This window comes from Melanerpes formicivorus, unplaced genomic scaffold (genome assembly GCF_026170545.1).
Source record: "Melanerpes formicivorus ecotype bairdi unplaced genomic scaffold, bMelFor1.0.p_v2 SCAF_10, whole genome shotgun sequence".
NCBI lineage: Eukaryota > Metazoa > Chordata > Aves > Piciformes > Picidae > Melanerpes > Melanerpes formicivorus.
Genome location: NW_027142362.1, coordinates 15,572,485 through 15,595,984, shown reverse-complemented (window position 1 = coordinate 15,595,984; position 23,500 = coordinate 15,572,485). Strand labels below are relative to the sequence as shown.

The following is a 23,500-nucleotide window of genomic DNA, read 5'->3' as shown; positions in this document are numbered from 1 at the left end:
CTGCTGCCCCTGGTAACGGCAGTGGAGCGCCCGTAGTAACAGGTGCAGCTATGCCGGTGTGGCTGCGGGAGTACAGCTGGCGGCAGACTAGCTCCACCGTCTACCTCTCGCTGCTGTTGCGCGGCCTTCGGGTCAGCCCCGCCAACATCTTCTGTACTGATCAGTACTTGAAGGTGGGGCGGCACGAACTTTCTGTGGTGCTGTGGCTGTGCCGCCTTGAGCTCTGTCGTGCCCATGAGCCTGTGCCTTGGCGTTACTTCATAGCTGTGTGAAAATGCACACGCTTGATACACCATGTCAAGGCTCTCGAGTTTATAATCTGTTCTAATACTTAATCTGTACTCTCCCTCTGTATATTACAGGCTGTTAAATACTTGTAACAGTAGAGATTATGGCTTTACTATTGTTATCCATAATAATACTCTTGCTACTCAACAGGTGCCAACTGCTTTTTCTTTCAAAAGTGGCTTGAATTACACACATTTGCTTATATTATGAACAATTCTAAATGTGATGTCTCTGGCTTCGTGTGCATGCTGAATAAACAATTTTTTTCAATCTCATTTTTATAGTCTAATAAAATATAACACCTCTATGCTGCATACTTAGCAAATTTGTTTTGTCAGTAGTGTATGTTTCTTGTGTTGTACTGTATGCATCTACTATTTTGAATGTGTGGTATTAAGAATTGTAAATCAGACATTGTATTTTTATAGGTAAGCATCCCTCCTTTTTTGTTTGAAGCTTTTTTATATGCTCCTATTGATGACACAAATAGCACTGCAAAGATTGAAAATGGGATCATTTTCTTCACTTTGTATAAAAAAGAAGTGGCCATGTGGGATTCCCTAACTCTAGCAAATGGTAAGTTCTCTGCTGTGAAAGTAGATTGTAGGTGAGAAACCAAAACTGTCCCAGAACTTTGCTATTGTAAGCAATGTGAAAGTTCTGCTGCTAGATATCTAGGTTGGACTTCGCTGATCATTGTTAAAAGTAGAAAGTACGTGAAAAAGGGTAAAATCTACTGGCTCTAGTGTGCAAACCCCCAATGTTTCCTGTTAAAACTTGCATTTCTTTTGTGTGTAAGCAACTCCTGAAGAATCCAGTCTTATGAATATGGTAATTATGACAGTAGAACTTCAAGGCTAAGTTGCTGGAATAATTTTTGGTGGTTATTTATTTATTTATTTTTAAAGCGAGCAAGGAGAAACTGCAATATCTAAGACAGAATGCTGTTGTACAAGCCCAGAAAAAGGCAAAAGAGGAGACAGAAGCAAGAAAAATTACAAAACAGGAACACAAAAAATACGCTTTGGAGGCCACAATCAAGGTAAGCTTAGAAGGAACTCCACAATATGTATACATCTAAGCAATTACATCTTCTTGGTTAAATGTAACTTAAAAATTATGAAAAGTATAGAATTTTTATTATAGTGGTGGAGAACTTCGGTATTTCTTTGTACTGAAAGCATACCTATTCCCTAATATCAAAAATATAAGGAAAGCATACTTAGAAATTGTCATTTCCCATTAGTAATACTAAAGAAAATTTTTGGTGATCAGAGTTTTGTCATTTGAAAGGAGATTACATTAATGAGGCAAAACGAATCTTTTGTGGCCTTTGCATCAGAGCAAGTGTTTAGTCATTTAGCACTGTCACAAATACTGATGAAAAAAAGCCCCTAAACTTGTTTATTCATTGCTTTGTTTTGCATCACACTTGCTATTCATTGCCTTTTGTGTGTGTGTCTTTGTCCTGTGTTGTTTTGTACTTTAAGAAATGTTATTTTCTTCAGAATTTTTATGTGAATAAAAACTCCAGTCACTTTGTGTTAAGAAGGTTGTGGTTTATTTAAGTCTATAATGAAATGTTAAGATTTCATATGCAAGTTCAACCAAAATGAACTGCAGTTACATGACTTTCTTAGTAGCAATATTGTACCTGTTCTGCCTATGCTTGGAATATGAAATTGTGAAAATAAGGGTAACTTTTACTTAGTTGTTTTACTATTTTCAGATGTTATGTATCTCATAGATTTATCATTCAAACAGCTAGAAGAAGCAGAAAGAAAAAGAATTGAAAATCTGAAAGAAAAGGAGAGGCAGAGGGTTACTAAGGAGTTGGAGTTGTGGAAAAAACAGCAAAAAGAAACTGAGGAGCAGAATATAGTCCAAAAAGAAGGGGAACTACATCAAGAAGTACAGCAGTTTAATGAGAAGAAAAAGGGAAAAATGAACAAATCCAGAATGCCTACTGAGGAAACTTCTAAGACCAGACTCAAACCTACTAAAGGTTGTATTATTGAAGTATATGTTATAATTCCTTAAAGTGTTGCTTAAACTTTATTCTTAGATATTTCTGATTCTTCATTTATATGTCTTAACCATACTGAGCTAATTCTTTTAGTTTACAGTCATTTTAGTGTCTTTATTTTCAGACAGTTTATTGAGCTTGTGAATTTTTAAGTCTTGTTTAAGTTTGAATATATGAAGGCAGGTTTTTTTCTAAGCTTTATAAGACTAAAGCAGAAATCCTTTCTGACAGTGTAATGCAGACTTTTTGAGGGTAGAGTTTATGGTACCATGTTCCTAGGTGCTGGATTTGACAGAATTGTGCAATCTCCTTTCTCTCTCTCTGACCCATGACTTGGCCCTACAGAGAGCCAATTCAGGGAACTTAGCCAATTGAAAATACTTACAATTTTATTGTTGATTCTGTTTGCTTTTTTTTTTTTTTTTTTTTTTTTTTTTATTTCAGTAAGGTTAGTTTCAGTTCTTGCAGTTGCCCTGTCAGAGAATGATAAAGGGTGTTGACAGAGATAGTGGTCTAAGTGGAGTTGTTAATTTGTGACAGATAGTGTGGCCAGTAAATAGATGGCATGATACAGCAAGAACAAACTTTTTTTGAATGCTCCCTTCAAAATAACAAGTCTAAACCTTTCTCAGGATGTCAGAACTTTAGTTCTAAAGTGTAGTATTTATTAATTAGTTGTACTTTGGACCTTGGTAGAAAATGAGAAAAAATCTCTTTTGCTTAATTTTTCATTTTCAGTACTCCCAATTCTTTTTCATAGGTCATGGTTCCCATAGTATGTTTTCAGAAAAGTCAAAGGAAGAACAGTTACCAGCTCCTCGATCTGCTGCTACAATCAAAACCAGATTTACAGCACGAGTTTTTCCCACACCTCTGCGAGAATCTCGTGTTGCAGAAGAGGAGGAGGTAAGGATTGCTCTCTGGTTTAGTATAATGCTTCTGTTGTCTTCCAAGGTGGTGGATTATTTACTGTGTATTCAGTAAGTTGACAGAAATATTACCTGTGTAATATTCTTATGTTCCAAAGAAGACAGTCTGATTTAAATTAAGATTAAAAAAAAAACAAACCACAACTTTTTATATGCATGTAATTGTGGAAAATAATCAACAGCATGTTCCTTTTATTTTGGGAAGGGTAAAAGAAAAAAAAAACGCAGTAATATTAATTTAATCCTTTAAAATACAAAATTTGAAATGTCTTCTGTTATATTTAAGATTCTTTAACTTCTGTCTTCTTAAAAATATGTTCACAGTTAACTCTTCTGAGCTATATTGAAAGAGCACAGAGTCATTTAGGAGGTTCCAAAACAAACAAACAAACAAAAATATTAGCGATGCAGCAACCTTAGTTCTCATATAGTAATAAAATATCTGGGGAAACATACCGATATTTTTCCCTATACAACATGCATGGCAAACAGAATTCTTCTGATAGAAGTGAGTGAAAAGATGAAAGCAAAGTCTCAGTCCAATCTGAGATTTGACTCAGATTTTCCTTCAGAAGTAATACTTGCATGTGTATATTTACAGTGGCTACATAAACAGGCAGAAGCTCGAAGAACAGTAAGTGCTGATTTCTCTGAGCTGGAAGACTTAAAAGAAGAGGAGAAGAATCCAGACTGGTTAAAAGACAAAGGAAAGTAAGTTAGATTCCATTTGAACATGTATTTAAAATTAAGCATGAGCTGTATAGTATGTGTCCTTTGCTTAGTTTTGATATTTTTTATTTATCCTAGACACAGATGGCGAATGTCTACATAGTAGAGAATTTATTGACAGCTTATGGGGTTTGAATCTGATAAAGTCATGAGATGCCATTGCTGAAACATGTGATGGACCAAATTATTGTGAACCCATAATACTTATTCTTCTGTGAGGACAATTAAGTCAGTGCAATATTATACCTAGCTGAATTTCCATTCATTTGTATTTTTTATTGAGACATGCAACATCAGTCTAAAACAAACTTTAGGAATTTGATAAAAATACTGGTGTGTTTATATAGCTGTGTTAGCCAGTTTTTATACAGAGCTTCCAAAATTAGTCTTGTGTGTACGTAGATGTGTCCACCTCTTGCTGCTCTTCGTTGCTTTTAAGCAGTGACTATTTTTGTTGTGTCTTGTCCAATATCGTCAGCAACCAGTTGGACTGAACTTTATCTATGTTGTTCTTGGAAAAGGCCATAAATGGCCATTTTCAAGGATAGGTTGCTAAAACTTCAATTTTTCACATAGGAATTGTTAGCAATATGTAGCTGTTCATTTTGTGATTTAGCACCTTGTTTAAAGAACATACTTCACTTTTTGTTTTATACTTAGCAAAATGTTTGCAACAGGAAACTACCTTGCAGCTGTAAATGCATATAACCTCGCAATACGGCTGAACAATAAGCTTCCCCTGCTGTATCTGAATCGTGCTGCTTGCCATCTTAAACTGAGAAATTTACATAAAACTATTGAAGATTCCTCAAAGGTATAAGTATGTAGCTTCTTAGATTGTCATTTTATACATGACTGTGATTTATTACTTGATGCTTCTGTCTAGCAGATCTGTAAAATACTTAATAGTGCAATTCAAGCTTTTAAAATTAAAAATTGATTTATTGAAGCCATGGGGGAATATTGAAAATTAGATAGTGATTGATTAAAGAACTTTCAGAAATTGTAAACAAAATAACAACAAAATAAACCCCAAACCATTCTTCCACACACATGGGATGAACGCTCATATGTTGACTGAGTATACATTTCTTTACAGATAAAATATTGTAGCAATATATACACTTCAAAAAAAAAAGGAAAAAGGCAACTTAGAAACAAAGGAAAAACACAGAGACCTTTTGCATTAATTTGTAGTGACTTCATTTGGTGGGAATTAAAAATTAAATGTGGTGGTGATGACAATGATACATGACAAATCTCCCAACAAACCATCATTTTTAATGAAGGGGTATATTGTCATGATGATTTAGGTTCCATTATTTCTGCAGTGAGAGAGGAATGAGCTCAAATGGAACCTGAATAATTTGGAGAAAGTTTTCCCATAATTACTGGGTTTTTGAACTAATAACTACTTGAGGCTTGAAACTTTTTTTTTTCCCACCAGTAACTACTACTACAACATATGCTTTTTAAGGCTCCTTTTTTATTTACTTATATTTTGGTAACATGGGATGTAATGTCATATATGAAAACAGAATATGTTATTTGACTGTAATAAACACTTCACACAGTATTTGTCAGCTTTTAGCTATGGCAATGGAACTGTATTTAGTGAACAGTGGGGTAACAGATAAGAATTTGAAGGATTAGATTTGCAAGCTGTAGAGTTAAATTTGAATAGCTATTCTCTACTTCTATTTGAGTAGTTATTATGTTACTGTATAGTAATAGTAATTAGGTGAGAGAAGTGTGTAAATGAGAAAAAAAAACCAATTGTGGAAAACCTACCTCTAAATATTTTGTGTATTTTCACTTGTAAAGGCACTAGAACTGCTGACACCACCTGTTCCTGATAACAAGAGTGCTCGAGTAAAAGCGTATGTAAGACGTGGAACAGCATTTTGTCAGCTGGAATTATATACCGAAGGTGAGACCTTGATTTTATGAAAACATGTGCATGGATTTATGGTGACATGCAAGTACTTCTCATTAGCAAAATGAGACTGCTCACACCTTTATTTTTACAGGAGGAACATTAAAGGAGGCTTATGCAATTTGTTGCTCTTTTTCTATGAGCTTTTACATTAACTGTTTATTTTAAAATTCTATTTATTTATTTGTTTACTGACTAATTGCAATTCCACTTGAAAAATCTCTACAAATTTTAAGAAAATTGATTGAAGGAGTACAAGTCATTTTTTTCCATTGAGGAAAAGGCTTTAGGGAGTTTTGTATTTATGTTTTGTCTCCCGGGTCAGTCTTTCTGTTCATAACGGAGGTCAGAGATGAGGTATTTGCATGGGAAGTGTTCAAATGTAGGATGCAAACTGATATGCAACTAAACTGCACACTGGTTTTGTTGTTCATGATGCAATGTTTTATTTTGAGATTATTTTTACAGTATTTCCAACTATAGAACAAATTAACTTAAAATAACCTGAAATTTTTGTAAAATATTTGCCTGTGAAGTGCCTAATAGCTTATCTTTGTAAAATAATGTATGAATCCCATATTGATGAGTAGAGTGTTTCATCAGGTATGTGTGATTTGTGTGAAAACATCTGAATTAGCAGTGCCCCTACCGAGTTCTTTAAGAATCAGTTTAGTTTTGTAAAGCAAATGTACAAGTCCATAATAGAAAGTGAAGAATATTCCAAGTTTGATGTTGAAATACACTAAGCTTTTCACATTGGTTACATTTTCCTACCTGTGAATCCCTTTATCATTTCCTTACAGCTCATTTGCACTTGGAAACCTTATATTTGTTTGTGGGGTTTTTTTTGTGTTTTTATGCAGTTTCATTCTGTCAGTTTTTTTCTCGTTTGTGGTACACTTTTGAACACTCTTCTCAGTCAGACATAAGTGTGTGTATGTATATGTGTGTGTGTGTATTCAGAGTCTGTGTTTTCATGTTTCAGTAAATGAAAATGTATATACAAAACATCTCCACTGATGTGTTGTAAAATAATAGAAACAAAATATAAATGTATTTACTGACAAAATTTAAACCTAATGTGATTTTGATTCCATCTTGCTCAATAGCAAATTCAAAGTCATTAAGTTATGCATATGACTAGGGAACAGTTATTTCCAGTTAGTTGCTTGACATTAACGTGTCTGTATTAGGTCTCCAGGATTATGAAGCAGCTCTGAAGATTGATCCTGAAAATGAAGCAATAGGAAAAGATGCTGAGAAGATTCGATGCCTAATTCAAGGAACACAAGATTCTTAATAGAATAAAGAGAAACTTTTTGAGAGGGATGCCTCTTGAGGGCATCAGAAGAAGTTTTAGCTCTCTTCAATATATTGTTAACTAGTCATGTTTGTTTCACTCAGAACACCTACAAAGTTGGTAAAAGATTGTGTACAATATTAGATATATGATATAGTTTTGATACAAAGTTTTCGTATTTTTCTTTCTGTGAAACATTGGTGGGTTGAATATTAAAATGTGCTTTTGATACTTGATTTAAAGTTACTAAATGAAAACAATATTTGTCTGGAAATAGTTACTGAATCTAGACAATGGGAGTTTAAAGAGTTTCAGTCACTTCCGTCAACTGTTGTTAACTTCCTATCTTTCTGTTCTCCACCAAAGCTGAAAGTTATGTTATACAGGTTATATGTTTTCTCTGTTCTTGTTGTTCACAGTGTTTGGCATATCTGAAACTAAAAGAGTGAATTTAGATACTCTAATTCAGGCATTCAGTCTGGAAAACCTCCACTTGAAAGGACAGAGGTAGATTTTGCATTGTGCAGAACATTCTTTTTACCATTAAGGTATATTGAATGTTTTCAGACTATTTTGAAATATTTGTTTGGGCTGAACCAACAAAGTAATTGGAAGAATTATAAACCTATAGTGTGGTGTTGTAGTGTAGTGGTACATTAATCCTGTGATAATTTGTCCTGTTAGTGAATGTGACTTACTTCCTCCATCCTGCTACAATTAATTAGCTTATGGCGTGGCTGTAAAGCGTATTCTAAATCCAAAATATTGTTATTTATAAGAGAATATGTATTTTTATTGAGCTGGTATTTTCATTTGTACTTTGTTGACATGGACCAGTATCTCAGACATACAAGCAATTAAAGCTTCTCATACAAGGGACCATCCTGATGAGGCTCTAAGTGTTGTAAAATGTTGTGAAGCATAACACTGTGCTTTGAAGTCCTGCAGTTGTTGGTTTGGATTGTGGAAGAATGTAATATAGAATGGTATTATTTTTATGTATGTGTTAGCATTTGTATTGCCACATGTCCTGGTTTAGCCCCAATGAGATGGGGGAAAGGGGAAAAATGAGGAAACTCTGGTGTTGAGATAAAGACAATTTAATTAGGAAAGCAAAAGAATGAATTAATCACTTCCCATCAGCAGCTAGGTATTCAGCCATCCCTAGGGAAGCAGGGTTACATCACATGTAATGGTTAACTTGGGAAGACGAATGTCATCACTCTGAATGTTCCCCTCTTCATTCCTCCCCAGCTTTATATGCTGATCATGTCACATGGTATAGAACACCACTTTGGTCAATTGGGGTCAGCTGTCCCAGCTGTGTCCCTTCCCAACTTGTTTATCCCCAGCCTACTTGCTGGTGGGGTGGTAGGAGGAGCAGAAAAGACCTTGGCTTTGTGTAAGCACTACTCAGCAGTAACTAAAACATCCCTGTGCTATCAACACTGTTTCCAGCACAAATACAAAACACAGCTCCATAAAAGCTACTGTGATGAAATTTAACTGTCCCAGAAAAAAACAGTACATGGTGACAACTTGAAACACTGGACTTGAAGTGGTTCTGTTGTGTGAGGCATTCTGTCCACATCGTGACCATTTCAACTACACTCCTTTCAGTAGCAGTTTAGCGGACTGATGAATTTTCCACATCTGTCTGTCTCCTCAATACCACTTATTATTTATTTCTATCTTTAGAAGAAAATATTTATTATGCAGATACATGTTATTCTGTGTAAATTTTACACTTTTGGAACAGGGAGAAGGTGGCAGTGCTGCTTCCATTTGCTTTACTGACAGCCTTGAGTGCTGAAGTGAGTCAGAAATGTCTGAAGTAGCTGCTGTTCCTTCTTTCCTACAGGTACCTACTGAATGGCAATAGGAGAATACTATATGTGTAGCACCTGGAAAGGAGGGCAATGCAGGAATTTCAGTGCCTCAGTTGAGGGCACTGGTATATTTGCCAAAATAAGGCAATTTTCTGTGGGGGGGAGTGGGGCTGAGGAGGAGAGGCTGGCAATGGCAAAAAGAAGATGCAAAGAAGCAGATGTTGATTTGTAGTCCTTGATTTTCCCTTTTGGTTCCAGAGCCTGTTAGAAAGATCTGTGAATGTTTGCATAGGGTAGTTGTATTCTAGTAATGTGTTGTTACTACTCAAGGCTATTTTTGATGTAGACAGGCACGTTTTCCCACTGCTATGAAAGAGTGCCTTCTTCAGATGTTAAGGAAGCAAGCATGCATGGCATGAACAGTACCTGCCTGTTTAATTGGATTATACTGTGAGCAAATGGACGTTAAACTTCTGACTTCAGTACCTGAGCTGATGCGATGTGTACACCGTACCGAAGTCACATACATTATGTTGGTATGTGTCCTGACATATAGGAATGGGGAGACTGACTTTTAAGTTTTAAAACCAGAAAATACTTTAATTAAGCCAAATAAGCATTCAGGTCTGTGTCTCTTGCACTTAACTCTTTTAATAAAATCAGAGTTCCACATTTGTAATATTGTGTTTGAAAGTTATATGGGTTTAGGTCTGATTGAGAAATGTGGCATCAAATGGGCTACATTCTTTTGGATTTTCCAGTTCCATTATACAGAAACAAACTTCCAAGGCTTCCTCAGTTGTGTTCACATGTATGCATTTTTATGTTGGGGCGTTTTTTGTTTGTTTGTGGTTTTGTTTGTTTGTTTGTTTTTCCCTCTGCAGGGAGACAAACATGACAGCCACTTAGTATTCATGGAAAGTGCTGTAATGTGATATTGATGAGCATGTGCTAAAACTGCAGTGAATAAGGTACATCCCTTAGTTTTGCTGAACAAGCTTCAGAGGTGCAATGAAATATTTTTTTTTCTGTGCTTTTCAATCATCTAAGAGATGAAGACAGCCAAGGTGCTAGCTTACAAACAAAACAAAACAAAAAAAAATCAGGTAAGGCATTCTGACTTTGCTTTGTTTATTTAATGAGGTCTGTTCTGCCTGAGTATGAGGAAAAAATTCTTTCTACTGAGGGTGCCCAAGCACTGGAACAGACTGTCCAGAGTGATTGTGGAGTCTCCTCTGGACTTTCAAACACTCCAGGAGGCCTTCCTGTGCAGCTTGCTCTAGCTGACCCTGCTTTATCACGGGGAGTTGACGAGGTTATCTAAAGAGGTCCCTTCCAGCCCCCACCGGTCTAATTTTGTGTGCTTCTGTCCAGTTGCTGGTTAGCTACTTCGGGATGTTCCTGATCACTGCAGGGGGCTTGGAGTAGATGATCTTTAAGGGTTCCTTCCAACCCAGTGCATTCTATGATTCTGTGATGCTGTGACTACACCTGAAAAAAACGTTCCTCACGCGGTCGGTGCCTCCGAGCTCGCTCCTTCATGTACACGCCCTGTCACCGGGCGGCTCGCAGGCCCGCTCTGCAGCCCTCGTCCCCCTCCAGTTGCGCCCGCGCCTCCTCTCCACGAAGCTCCTTCTCTCCATCGGCCGTCCAGGGCTTAGGCACGCCAAGCCCGGCGCTGCTGTCCCAGCTCGGCTCGTCCCTACCGGCTGCTGTTGTGTGGGTGCGCCGCGGACGCTCGGCCCGAGCTCGGCGGCGCGGCGTTGCTATAGCAGCAGGAGCCCCGGGGGCCCGGCGGGGCGGGACGGGCCGCCCGCCGCGGCGCACTCTGGGCGCTGTAGTTGGCGAGAGGAGAGAGGCCGGCGGGCGCTGGCGGGGCCTGGACTACGCTCGCCAGGGTGCCGCGGAACGCCGCCCTGCGCAGGCGCGGCCCGGGCGGCCCGGGGTTGTTTTTAACAGCGTCACCGGCTGCAACAGCCGGCCGCCCCTCGTCTGTGCGGAGCCCCGCTGGGGTCCGCGCTCAGGTAGGCGGCGGGGCAGGCCCAGGGGCATCTGTTGTTTTCCGGGCTGGCCTCGGTGCGCCGCAGCCTCCCGGGGAGCGCGGCGGGCGCGGGTGTGGAGGGTTTGCCTGGAGCGGGGCAAAGCTTGGGGGCGTCGAAACTGAGGCAGCCGCTGTTGGTCGCAGGGAGCAAGTAGCCGGGGCGCAGCGGGGTGGCCGCGACTCTCTGTGGCGACCAAGCGGGCACCGCGGGCGGCCTGCCCTCACCCTGGCCGAGGTCCTGGTGCTGGCGTTTGCCAACTTCCTTCTCTTTCATCATCTGCTTCAGTCCCTCCGGCTGATGCAAGGTGTTCTGTTTCATAAATGGTGTTATTGTTTTAACTGTTACGGCACCCTGCCGCTTACTGATGCAGTAACACCGGTGAGAGAGAAGCAATGGGTGTTGAGCAGGGGTCTCCCGGCTTTGGGGTGCATTGACTTGTAGAAGCTACATTTGCCTCGCTGGAAATTGTAGAAAGGAAACAGTCTTCATATATATATATATTAATCAAATATATTAATCAAGAAGAATGTTACTTTGAGGAAGAAATTGCAGAAATAATAGATTTGGATGAAAACCTTGAAGTAGCACTAACATTCTTTGATTTCTAATGTGCAATAAAGAAGCTACTGTAGAAGACAGCTGTGACTTTTTACTTGGAATGACAGCCCAGCAAACTGTAAAGAACACTGTTTCCTATCGGTGCCTTGTTATTCATCTTTGTCAACACTTATGTGTTTTTTAGTCTAGGAATACCTTTTTGAAGACACTTGTACTACCAGGTTTGTTTAGATTGGAATGGTTATTCTTTTGAGACTGGTATTTATTCTGCATCACGGTGGATACGTAGGATGTGATATTTATTTTTATATAGATTTATAGGATAACTTGGTATTACATGATCAATACATATGGCTGTAAACTTTTACACCTTGGAGTTCTGCTTTGCATTTTGCTAAAGTTAGAAAAATAATTCATAGTTCTGATTCCCTGACCACTCTCTCCCTCCCATGAAGTGCACAAAGGTTGAACTATGAAAATATAATAGTATTTATCTAGGTAGAAATTGAAAAGAGGATGTCACTGAGAACATAGGACATATGTAGGCCTAGAATCGGCTTTGCAGTTTAAACTTGAGTATAGAACTGGAACTATAACTTTCTTTTGCAAAATAGTGTCGATAAAGGTAGTGAGAAGGCCCCCCATCTTTTTCCCTTCCCCCCTCCTTTGTTTTGTATCTGTTGCCTGTTTTGCAACATAGCTAGGCAACGTTTCTGATAGGTGGCAAGTTCTGGTGCTGGTAATTGCCATCCTCTGACAGGAGTACTGTTGTTGAATGCCTGGTCAAATTCAAAACAACTTAATGACAGCAACCAGATGTTATTTCAGGAGAACTGTGGAATGCAGCCTTTGCTATTTGGGCAGTTATTCTGATGACTGAAGAAGTATGATTTTAAAGAATATGTATACACACATTTGAAAAAAAAAAAAAAAAGTTTGACTGAATGCAGTAGGAGTTAAGAAAAACAACAGACCCAAACCAAAAGACTCCCATCTTCCTACCCCACTGCAACCCTGATGTTCCCTAGCTGAGAGTCCAGGAAAAGAGCTGGCAAGGGGGGAAAAAAGATCTAAAGGAAAGTGACAGCCATAAGGAAATAAGGGCTTTATAATGAATGGCAGTCCAGTTTCTCTGTAAATTTGATACCTCATTTGAGTATAAATGAGTGTATTTGTTTTATCAGCTGTGGTTGTGATTGTCACCATTGTCTTTTTTACAGAGTAACCTCAAATGTATTAGTCAAAACTGATTGGGGAAAAGCATTATATATTAAAAAATACTAACTACCATTCTGCAGAGATATGAGACAAATGTTTATTTTGTTAGAAAGCTAAATGGAATTGGAAGTTGTGCTTTTTGTTGTGCACATTTTTAGGTACAATGGCATATTTACATGTTCTGATTCAAGGTTTGTAGCTATTTTCCATGTTAACAAATAGAGAGTGAAGACAGGATTGGTAAATAATGTAAATGCATTTAAACAGATAGGTACCTTTCTCTGGGTTCTTACTGGAAGTAGCTAGATGTGGGAAATAAAGCAGATGTCTGAAATTCTCAGTGTTTGGTTGATTGTCATTTTATAGAAGATTTATTGAATCATGATTTCTTGTCCTGCTTTATTACGTTGGATGTGCAGTGTAACACACAACTGACTAGAAATGGTTCTATTTTGGGAAAGGTGGTTTTTTTATTCCCCCCCCAAGATAAATATGTCTGAAGCCAGACATCTATCATCTGAAAATAACTACCAAAGTCAAGTGGCAGTACTGTAACAAGTAAAATTTGTACGTTAAGGTTTTCATGGTTTTGTAATCTCCAGGTACTCTCTCAGCTTTCTTCAGAATCACTATATGTGAGAGTACTTGAAAGAGGTGAATGAAACATGAAGCATTTTTTGCCTAATAGTTGAATTAGGTCCAAAAGATCCTAATTTATCTCTTTGTAAAAAACCCATGGTGGTGTTCTTAAATAAAGTGTAGCTTCTGTGCATGTAATGGTTCAGAAATTACTTCATCTACTGAAACATGTCTTAAACAATGATGCTACAGACAAGTTTTGAATTTCATTATAGATTTATTGGCTAGCCATGTGTATGGGGGGGGGTTGAGCTAATCTTAAGAGCGTTTTGTCTGGCTAAAATGGATAAGTACCTACCAAAGACATATTTGCTCTAAGTATTACAAAGATAGGAAAATATGTACAAAAGAATATATTTTGGGGAAATATACAAAAGAATATATTTCCCCCCCTAAACTATTTTTAATGTTTTTGTTTATTTTTTAAATTACAGGTGTAGGTTAGTGTAGTGTTATATAACATGATTTGGGTTCTTCTGCTTCCCTTTACTTTTTTCAAGAGAACAGTGAAATTAATGTATCTTGCATGTTAAAAGAATCTGCTTTTACTTGCAGTGTGCTTTGAAAATGTCTGAAAATTCCAGTGACAGTGATTCCTCATGTGGCTGGACTGTCATCAATCATGAGGTAATCAATTTCAAGTTAATAAAGTTCTGTTGGTTTAAGACTAGCTGTATGCAGTAAAATAATTTTTCAACTTTTACTATTTTTTACTGTTGCGTTGGGTTTGGGTGAGGTGGAGTTAATTCTCCTCAGAACATCTTTCTAGTGCTGTGTTTTGCAGTGCTGTATCTGGGTGTTGATAACACTGTTTTGGCTACTGCTGAAGGAGCACCCAGGCTGTGCTTTTCCAGTATTTTCCTGCCTCAAGAGTATGCTGAGGGGTGGGCAAGATCTTGGGAGGGGATGCAGCAGAACCAGCTGACCCAAACTGGCCAAAGGCATGTTCCATGCCATGTGATGTCAGCTCAGATATATATATATATGTACACACACACACATATATACACTAAGTGAAAGAACAAAGTGTGGGGATATTTGTCCATGGCATCTGAACCCTGCTTCCCGTGAGAAACTGACTACCATCTGCTGATGGGAAGTAGAGAATAACATCACTGTTTGCTTTTGCTTCCGTGCACAGCCTTTGCTTATGCTTCACATTGTTAAAATTGCTTATGTCTTATTACAGACCTTCTGTTGTATTTTCTTCTCTCCCCTATCCATCTAAGAAGGGGAGTGATAGAGCAGCTTTGGTGGGCATTTGGCCTCCAGCCAGTGCCAAACCACTACTATGGCTGGTTGAATTTTTATTACTTAAAAGAATATTTTTTTTTTCCCTGCAACTGTTTTACTTTGAGGAATTGCTAGAATTTTAATGAGATCCTATTCTCTCTTCAATCTTTCCTGGAAACATTAACATCCAATGTAACTTGTCAGTTATTGCTAATATATTTATTCTTTTCTCTCCAGTCTTCTACCCTCAAAAACCACTCCCCCCAAAAAACAGACAAAACCAACAATAGCCTCCCCCCCCAAAAAAACCCCACCCAAACCCACAACACCACAAACACCCAAAACCCCCAAACAAATACAAAAAAGCTACAAGCAAAACCTTAAACCAAACAATTGGGAATTACAGTCATTAAAAATACCTCATGCAGAAGGGAATGATTCCATGATTTTTTTCCAAGTCTTTTCTACCACTGAAGTATATGATCCTAGCTTCAGTAGCTGCTGTTAAGGAGCAGCATTCTGTCCTTACATTCTGTCTGTCCTATTTGGAAAGAAATAGGATAGAGACAAGTTAATAGTGACAGGAATAGTAGAATGGCTCATGCAAATTAGAAAGTTTGTGCCTAACTGACTGCTTTTGTTCTTGACTGGAATAGTCTGTCTCTTGAGTTAATACCCAGGCTCAGGAGGTTGAGAACTGGCATAAAGGTATCTGTGAGATTTGCTGCATCTGATCTTGTATTGCCTTGCTCTGCTTACTGAATACATAGGCAGTTTAAAGAAGGATACTCATAGGCCTGTTGGTCTTGCACAATTTTAAACAATAATTTCTGTGGTGTGCTGTTCTGCATTGAGAGAAGGAAAGATGCAGGGGTTCAGAGGTCTTCAGAAATCAGGCTGGTTGGAAATCCTTTGGGGATATTAATTTTATAGAGTACATGTAATTATTCCATGCCTAAGATGCCAAAGTTTTCCTGAGGTTTCTTGCCTCAAGTGGAATCTAGGGGATGCTGCAGTGAGTAAAGGAATGCCAGCATTTTTTTCAGTTTATAGGGAAATGAAGATGATAGTAAGGCAGGACAGCTCTTCCGGAGTGTAAGGTCAGGAATGAGAGCTACAGCCTTCTCTGAGCTTAAAATGATTGTTGAGAGCTTGCTATACTTACACTTGGAAGATCTCGAAAACTGTAACAGCCTAAAAGGCTTTGAAATGGTAAGGGATTCCTCTGTGAGAAGGATTGAGTTTTGAAGTGACCTTCTCTTGTTTTCAGGAGACTTGCAGCAGCTTTTAGCTTTTGCAATTCACATTAGCATTCTGAGTTTCCTTGGCCCTGTTGTTCAAGCAGGCATAAAATATATAGAAATAACATAGATGCTGGCATGTTTTGGAAGAGGAATTCATAAGGCAGTGCAGAGCTGAGCTAGTGGTGGCAAATAAGAGGGTGGTTTCTTTCCAGTAGGCAAACTGTTACTGAAGAGTAGTCTGTTGTGAAAGGAAGTTGTGATGGTAGACTGTGTAGCAGCAGGTGGAAAGAGCTACATGCAAGGCGTAGTCAACTGATACGTGGAGCTTTATCAAATTTGTATGGCTTCAGTTGTGTTTCTGGCCATCTGTTGATCTCTGCTATAGCTTCATTTATTATGCATGCTTTTATTGGGATGAAGTACTAGATTTCCCTCATTCTTTGATCAAGTCTTGGGGTATAGCTGTTTGTAAAGTCACTATTTTGTCTGTGCAGCCCTGGCTTAATTGGTATGTTTGTGTTTCCTGTCTTCTGATTGACTAGTTATATAAAGTGACAATGGCTTTATTAAAACAAAATTAATTTTTAATTCCTAATGGGATAAAGCTTGAGACAAAAGAAGAGTGTAGCAATTGAAGGTCTGGTGGGAGGGGATTTGTTATTTCCAAGGTGTCTACAGGATGTTGGTTTCTGAGGTGGCATTGTATGCATTGAATCAATACAATCAATGGAATCAAGAGCAGTAATTCTTATGCTGAAGTCAGCACTTCTGTTTGATCCAATGACTTGGTGTCTTCATTCCACTGACTATATTGATTGTAAAGGTGCCTTTAACAATTTGCTCATGTGTAGGCACTTGAAGTTACAGAAGATTAATGTTTTATCTCACTTCCTTTAGCAGTTAAAAAGACTGGTCCTCAGAGTTAGCGTAGAACTCCAATATTCTTTTCTTCTTTACTCCTGAGGAATTTTTTTATCTCTCCAGACCTTGACTCTCATGTGGGTGTAGCATTGTTTTGTAAACTGAGTGGTTTATTGAATCAGAATCCTCAGAGCAAATGTATTAACTGTTTCCCTGGAATGAGAAGCGCACCAAAGCTGATAAGGGGTTTGGAGCACAAGCACTCTGAGGAGTGGCTGAGGGAGCTGGGGTTGCTTAGCCTGGAGAAGAGGAGGCGCAGGGGAGACCTTATTGCTGTCTACAACTACCTGAAGGGTGGTTGTAGCTAGGTGGGGGTTGGTCTCTTCTCCCAGGCAACTAGAAACAGACCAAGAGGACACAGTCTCAAGCTGCACCAAGGGAGGTTTAGGCTGGGTGTTAGGAAGAAACTCTTCACAGAAAGAGTGATTTGCCATTGGAATGGGCTGCTCAGGAAAGTGGTGGAGTCACCATCACTGGACTGGATGAGGCACTTAGTGCCATAGTTTAGTTGGTTAGATGGTGTTGGGTGATAGGTTGGACTTGATGATCTCAAAGGTCTTTTCCGGGGTTAATTCTGTATTCTGTATATTTGCCATTTGTATCTTCTTGTTGCCTGCCCCTAAGTGTTTTCAGGGAACAGTACTTGAGATATTTCATTCTTAGGAGGGAAGTAGGATATAACGGGAAGAGATTGGGGTAATGATCAGCTGTTTCTCCTTCACTACACACTCCCTTATTTGCAGAATATAATTAAAATCTGGGTGATTGAAAAGGCAAACCATTACAAGCTGGTAGATTGCATTCAAGTTTTGAAATCTCCATCTAGTTTCAAAAGCAAGATACATGGTTTGTAGCTTATAAATATTGGGGTATGGTTTAATTTCTGTTGGCAGCAAGGTGATATTGAAGAGATGGTTAAAATGACTTCTTGTTTTGGGTTGGATAATAAATTGGGAATCCTGTCACAAAAACAGCAAACTCACTCCAGTTCTTGAGACCAAGTTCAATGCAGGAGTGCACAGGCTGTCAGGCATTACAAACTTTTAACAAAAGTGAAAGGATTTAGGAGTCGGCTACAATAGTTGGGTTATTCAGCTGTGCATTGCAGGCTTTATTTTCATACTTGGGATTGTTATTTTAAACTGTTACTGACAGTGAATTATGTAGTCTAAATAAGTTAACATAATAAAATATTATGAGAAGAGAGAGATTTGTCTAGCCAAAGCAGGACAGAATTCTGTGGTACTGAGGTTTTCTGTTCCCAGTTACTCTTCCCTGCTTAAAAGTAGTAAAATCATCATGTTTGGGGTAGGAGTACACTGGTGTTTAAGAGCTCCCATTATTGGCATTCTCCTGTCAAGGCATCTTAGACTCTGAGCATGAAGAAAGCAGAATGGATGGAGTAGCTAAATATCCTTCTTGCACTTGATATCTGGGAAGGAGTTAACATGTAAACTACTGTACACTTTGGAGAGATGATTTGGATATTTAGGAAAGGGGTAGAGTTGAGGATTAGGCAGACTTTGAGGACTGCAGTATTACTTTTGTGTGTTTTACTGCAACTTGTATCAGTGATGACACAGCAGGATCAGTTTCTGGATTTGTTTTGCCATGTAACAAAGTCAATGAGTTAAGAGTAGCAAGAAATGGCAACTGGCTAGAGTGTGGTTGCAGATGGCTCTGAATACAGTATCTGCTTTGAACAGAGAAGTGATGCTCTGTATTGTTGGACTGCTCTTAAGAAGGGCCTTGCTAATTTTGTGTAGAAGTGTAGGAAAATGAGTAAGGAAACAATATCCTTTCTCAACCCCTTTGCTGTTGATGAAATGGAAGGGTGATGTAGGTCCACAAAACACTTGAGATTAAAATTGTGTTAGTTCTGCAGTTAAAAGACAAAATACAATGTGTTTGTCAAATTACTAAAGCAGTTAAATTTGAAAGCTATTGGTAAAAGGAACACAACTCTGTAGCATGGTTCTAGAATACATCTTGTGCTAGCTCATTTTGAGGTATCTAATATGCCCAAAGTGCAGTCTCCTCTTAAAAACAAAAGTGTGCATGTTTGCTTGAATCCTGAAATGAGGCATCTAGGGAAACTGATCTGGAAGTATTGCTACTACTGTAATTTCACACCTCCTGTTGCAAAAATAACTATGTCTGTTTACAAAAACAGCTCAAGTTATTTATGGATCAGAGTGACTTAGTATTTTTCAGTTGTTTTGCATGCTTGTAGTTTTCTAATCATCTTACCTGTGTTCCATAAATTCTAAATAATTAATTTAAACAAAAATTACAATGTGAAGATTAAATATTTAGTGGTCAACCATATTACTTGTCTTCAATGCTCTGCATGCTCCAAGTGGTGTTTATCTTTAGTTTGCGCTTTGCTCTGAGGTTGTTGCTGACTGGCAGCTGACTAATAACGCAGGCTCCTTTCTGGATTAAAGACAGAAATCCAATTTAGAGATTGTATAAATATTTGTTTTCCTGGTGTCAGAGATGTACTGTTAAAAGAGTCAATCAATTTGCTGACAGGAATTGAGGTGGGGTACAGTTACACATTTTTTCCCCCTCTAGGAGTAGTACTTCGTAGTACTTCATTAGGAGCTCATGGTAGTACTTGAACTTCCATTTTTGTGGGAGGTGTGTATATTCAGATACAATACATGGACATGTTCATGGACATATTCAAAATTAACTTGAAAACCTCCTGTTTCTACAAATTCTATTTAATAAGGCTAATAGAAAATAGTTATTTAAATATGTAGCACAGTTGTTAATTGATGCCTAAATTGCACCCCTTCCTCTTTTCTCCCCCCACCCCGAGCTGTCATCCTCTGCCTTGTTTTCAGTTGTGGTCATAAGTATTGCAAACAGTTGGTTCCCTGTAGTTAATTCTTTGGTACTTCTCTTGCTTTTATTTGCTTAAAATCTTCTTCAGTTTTAAAGGTTTAAAGGTGTTCTCTTCTATTTCTATTATTAATATTGTGGGCTTTTTTTTGTAGCCTTTTTCTTCTGCTTTACTGATAAAGAGTCCAGTAACCATAATGTTCTTTTACGACTGTTCAACTCCAGGGCTCTGACATAGAGACAGTGACTTCAGAAAATGGAAGTACAAATGATAGCCAGGAGTTTGTTTCTGAAGAATATGTTGCTTTGCAAGAAGAGGAGCAACCAATTGATTTGCAAGGTAGGGTATTAAAAGGGGGGTGGTTCCATAAAACAGCTGTTGTAGTACTGGCACAAAATTCGGTCCTCTTAGAAGTGTATTTTCTTGAAATAGACGAAATTGACAAAATGAAAAACACTCTGCAATACTTCACATGTGTTATAGGATAGTATCTACTGGTGTTGCTGGAAGAAAGTTTATAGACCTGCCATTTATAAAAGAAATACTCCCTAATAATGGCATAGATTAAATAAGAGCAATTTGGAAGGAACCATCAATGCTTTTATACCTAAAAAATAATGTAGTGCCACTGTGCTTGAGTTGGAAGTGTATAACTGGTGCATACTAATAAATTGCAAATCCACTTATTTTAATTATTAAGCTTAATACTGTATTTGTAAATACTGGTATGAGAACACAGACGTAACCAGGTCAGTGTGCACTTGACTGAACTGAGCTTGTCTGTGTTTCCAAATGCACAAGCTGTCCCTGTAAAAACAGGACTAGACACTCAAACTCCAGTGACTATCTGGAAAGTATTTTAATTATCTTAGCATACAAATATACTGTGGTGTCAACTTACAGCATAGTGTTGTTTTTTTTTTAATCTAACTGTGCTTTTCCTTTACAGGTTAGTGAGCATTTGAATTTAAGTGTCTTTCAAACCACTGTATAATGGAATGACAAGTTGCATTCTAGTGTTTGTTAGAGTGATATTAAAAATTGTAGTTGATGTAGGTTTAGAAAATTTTCCCTGATTTAAGTAGATAATAAAAAACTATCATGACTATACATATTTTAATATTATGGGGAGGGGGCATAATAATAATTACTAGTTTTAATCCCTTCTTAATTTGGTTTTTTTCTCCCCCTCTTTTTATATAGCTCAGGGCAACAGTGATGGAGAAATACCAGTGGTAGATGATGCTCTGTCTGCTTTTGAGGAGACACAGACAGTTCCAGAGGTAAATTCTGTTACGCAGAAGTTTCTGTAAGCCCCATTTGACAATGCCAAGCAATGTTTTGAAAGCACTAAGAGACTGATTTTTTGGAAGCATTACGAATTCTTGGTAGGGTTGTTTTGTTTGCTTGCCTGTTTTGTAGTTTTTGTGTGTGTATTTGTGTCTTTGTTGTTGTTGTTTGTTTGTGTTTTTTTTTTAAGTTACTTTGTATTGTGTGTATTTGAAATTTTTTTATGTTGTCCATTTCCCTAGGGAAAGAAAATAGAAGTCCTTGATGATGTGTCCTGCATTGGAACTGTTAGTGATGATTCTGACATTGTTACACTTGAGGCTCCAAAACCAGATGAAACCCACAGTCAGGAAGAAGCTCAGGCTGAGAGTGAAGAAGCTCAAATTTCAGAATTTAACATGGGTTCCTCCTCTAGCAGTCAGTATGCATTTTCCCATCTAGAAACTGGTAAGATCTGTGAAGTACTAGGCAACTATGGGCAAAAATGTCCCCATGAAAAACACAAATCTTTGCTTAGAGAGCCTTCTTTTGTGTGGAGAGGGGGGAAAAAAAAATTGGTCTTGTTGAGTACATGTCTAAGTATTTGGAGTATCTAGGATAACTTTGGTTGTCTTAACTCTAAAACTTTGTCAAAAATGTGTCTGCAATCTTCCGTTTGGAAGCATTCTCACCCATAAAGTGTTTGTTGTTCTAAATATCTTAAGTATATTTAAGATACTCCCAGCACTTGGCAGAAATATGCAATGTATAATATTCAGAAGGAAGGATGTAATTGTCTAATTAAAAGCAAACACCCCTCCACAAACCCAAATAAAACTTAGTGTTGTGTTACTTTTCTCTAATTCTCTACCCTTCCTTTTAAATTCCATTTACCTCCTTATTTGGAATCTCTTCTGTTCACTTTATGGTCTATATTACTCTTTTGTTACTGAGTTTTAGCTTTGAAAGTAAGTTTACTGCAGGAGCAGGGGTTTTCTTAAAGTACCATTTTATCATAGAAGTAGTATAAAGCAAACACTCATATCTGTATAGTATCCACTGGAAACAGAAAATGACAGCTTAGCATTAATTATGATCAGTTCTGATTCATAACAGAGCTGTCACCTTCTTTCAGTCTTCTGGATAACTTGATTTGTAATTTACTTGACTTGCTTTTTTTGTTTTAGAGCTTATTTCTAAAAATGACTTTTTTTCCCCCTCCATGTTTTTGTACACAAAAGTCAGTTTGCTGGAGAAGCTGAGGAAGATTCCTGAGTGTGTAAGGGGATGGGGAAATGAGGTGAAAGAGCATGTGTCTCGCAGTCTTCCTTTCCAAGGTGGTGTGATTACATTTGATCGGCTTTGTGTGAAGCTGATTGCTTATGGCTCGCATGGAGTGTTCATAAAAAATTGCCAGTAGCAATCTCACTTGGTCTTACAGTAGTGATATCCCAAACAGATGCTGAAAGAAATTGGCTAAAGTGTCTGTTTTGTAAAATGCTAAACTTGCATGTAAATTTGGAATGGGCATCCGTAAGCTCCGTAATGCATTTCAATGTGTATCCTTGACCATTCACATGAATGGTTCTTCTTTCATTCCAAATCTGTGTGGTTGGCACAAAGAATTTCATCCTTCTAACTTAAGCTGATTTCAGCATGATCTTTAGTGCTGTGCATTTGATTGACCAAGTATTACAGAAAATATGTGGAGTATTTTGCCATTTAGAATAAAGAAAGTTTTAGCAGTCAAAATTTTCCTACCACTGTTTTTTTGGCAATGGGAATCTTTGCCATCCACTTACTGTTGGGTTTTCTGTTGTGTTGCAAGAGGGTGAACTTCAGATTTTCCCAGTGTAGATACTAGAATGTTGTTCAAGGACTTTCTGCTACTTTTACTGACAAACCAATTTCTGTTAAGGCTATCTTCACCATGCAAATAGAAATGTTCTATCAGTGTTTTGTGAATGAAGATAACTCGCAGAAGTGCTCACATACCGAAATAAACTGCATCTAGGCTCAAATTGTGTCTGCAGAAAACAGCAAAGGAAAATCACGTTCTTAGCTGACATTGGTACTTCATCTGGCTTCTGATGTAGGTCTGACACTTCAAAATCAGAGCAGAAGCTAGAATTTCGGACTGCTATTATGATCACACTTTGTTTCATTTACACTCCTTTTTATTCTGTGAATGTTAGTACTCTTCATCTGGCTTCTGATGCAGGTCTGACACTTCAACATCAGAGCAGAAGCTAGAATTTTGGACTGCTATTATGATCACACTTTGTTTCATTTACACTCCTTTTTATTCTGTGCATGTTAGTACTCTTTGTACTGAATTCTTACAGCAGCTGTAAGGCAGTAGGGTCATTCTTCCCTCAAAGTGTCATGCCTCTCCTGATTAATTTCCGAATGGTTAGGGAAAGTATGCATCTGCTTAAATAACTGATTCTAAAATAATGTCCCTTTCTGCCAAGTTGTATAAATTAAG

The 23,500-nt window shown here is 38.0% G+C and overlaps 2 protein-coding genes across 4 annotated transcripts in view; both read left to right on the top strand.

Annotated features, from left to right (window-relative positions):
• Nucleotides 1–20: 20 nt before the first annotated feature.
• Nucleotides 21–9,695, top strand: DNAAF4 (dynein axonemal assembly factor 4). Its single transcript, XM_068143882.1, has 9 exons — nucleotides 21–173; nucleotides 717–864; nucleotides 1,197–1,330; nucleotides 2,053–2,293; nucleotides 3,075–3,220; nucleotides 3,845–3,954; nucleotides 4,633–4,786; nucleotides 5,797–5,902; nucleotides 7,102–9,695. The coding sequence occupies exons 1-9, from the start codon at nucleotides 51–53 to the stop codon at nucleotides 7,206–7,208; spliced, it is 1,269 nt and encodes a 422-aa protein (XP_067999983.1). The 5' UTR covers nucleotides 21–50; the 3' UTR covers nucleotides 7,209–9,695.
• Nucleotides 9,696–10,956: 1,261 nt separating this feature from the next.
• Nucleotides 10,957–23,500, top strand: part of CCPG1 (cell cycle progression 1) — a 29,908-nt gene continuing 17,364 nt past the window's right edge. Inside the window, exons 1-6 of one of the 3 annotated variants that reach the window (XM_068143870.1) lie at nucleotides 10,957–11,061; nucleotides 14,050–14,121; nucleotides 19,968–20,082; nucleotides 20,947–21,026; nucleotides 21,276–21,480; nucleotides 22,254–22,349. In XM_068143870.1, the coding sequence (XP_067999971.1) occupies nucleotides 14,062–14,121; nucleotides 19,968–20,082; nucleotides 20,947–21,026; nucleotides 21,276–21,480; nucleotides 22,254–22,349 (556 nt within the window). In that variant the 5' untranslated portion in view covers nucleotides 10,957–11,061; nucleotides 14,050–14,061. The remainder of the gene's footprint in view (nucleotides 11,062–14,049; nucleotides 14,122–19,967; nucleotides 20,083–20,946; nucleotides 21,027–21,275; nucleotides 21,481–22,253; nucleotides 22,350–23,500) is intronic. The other 2 variants (XM_068143869.1, XM_068143871.1) reach the window with 2 other exon arrangements.

Bases quoted from the DNA above. Each gene is read 5' to 3' on its own strand.
- DNAAF4 (XM_068143882.1), top strand. From the start codon at position 51: ATGCCGGTGTGGCTGCGGGAGTACAGCTGGCGGCAGACTAGCTCCACC. The intron at 3,955-4,632 runs GTAAGTTAGATT...TTTTATACTTAG, and splicing joins TGGTTAAAAGACAAAGGAAA to CAAAATGTTTGCAACAGGAA. The intron at 5,903-7,101 runs GTGAGACCTTGA...TGTCTGTATTAG, and splicing joins GCTGGAATTATATACCGAAG to GTCTCCAGGATTATGAAGCA.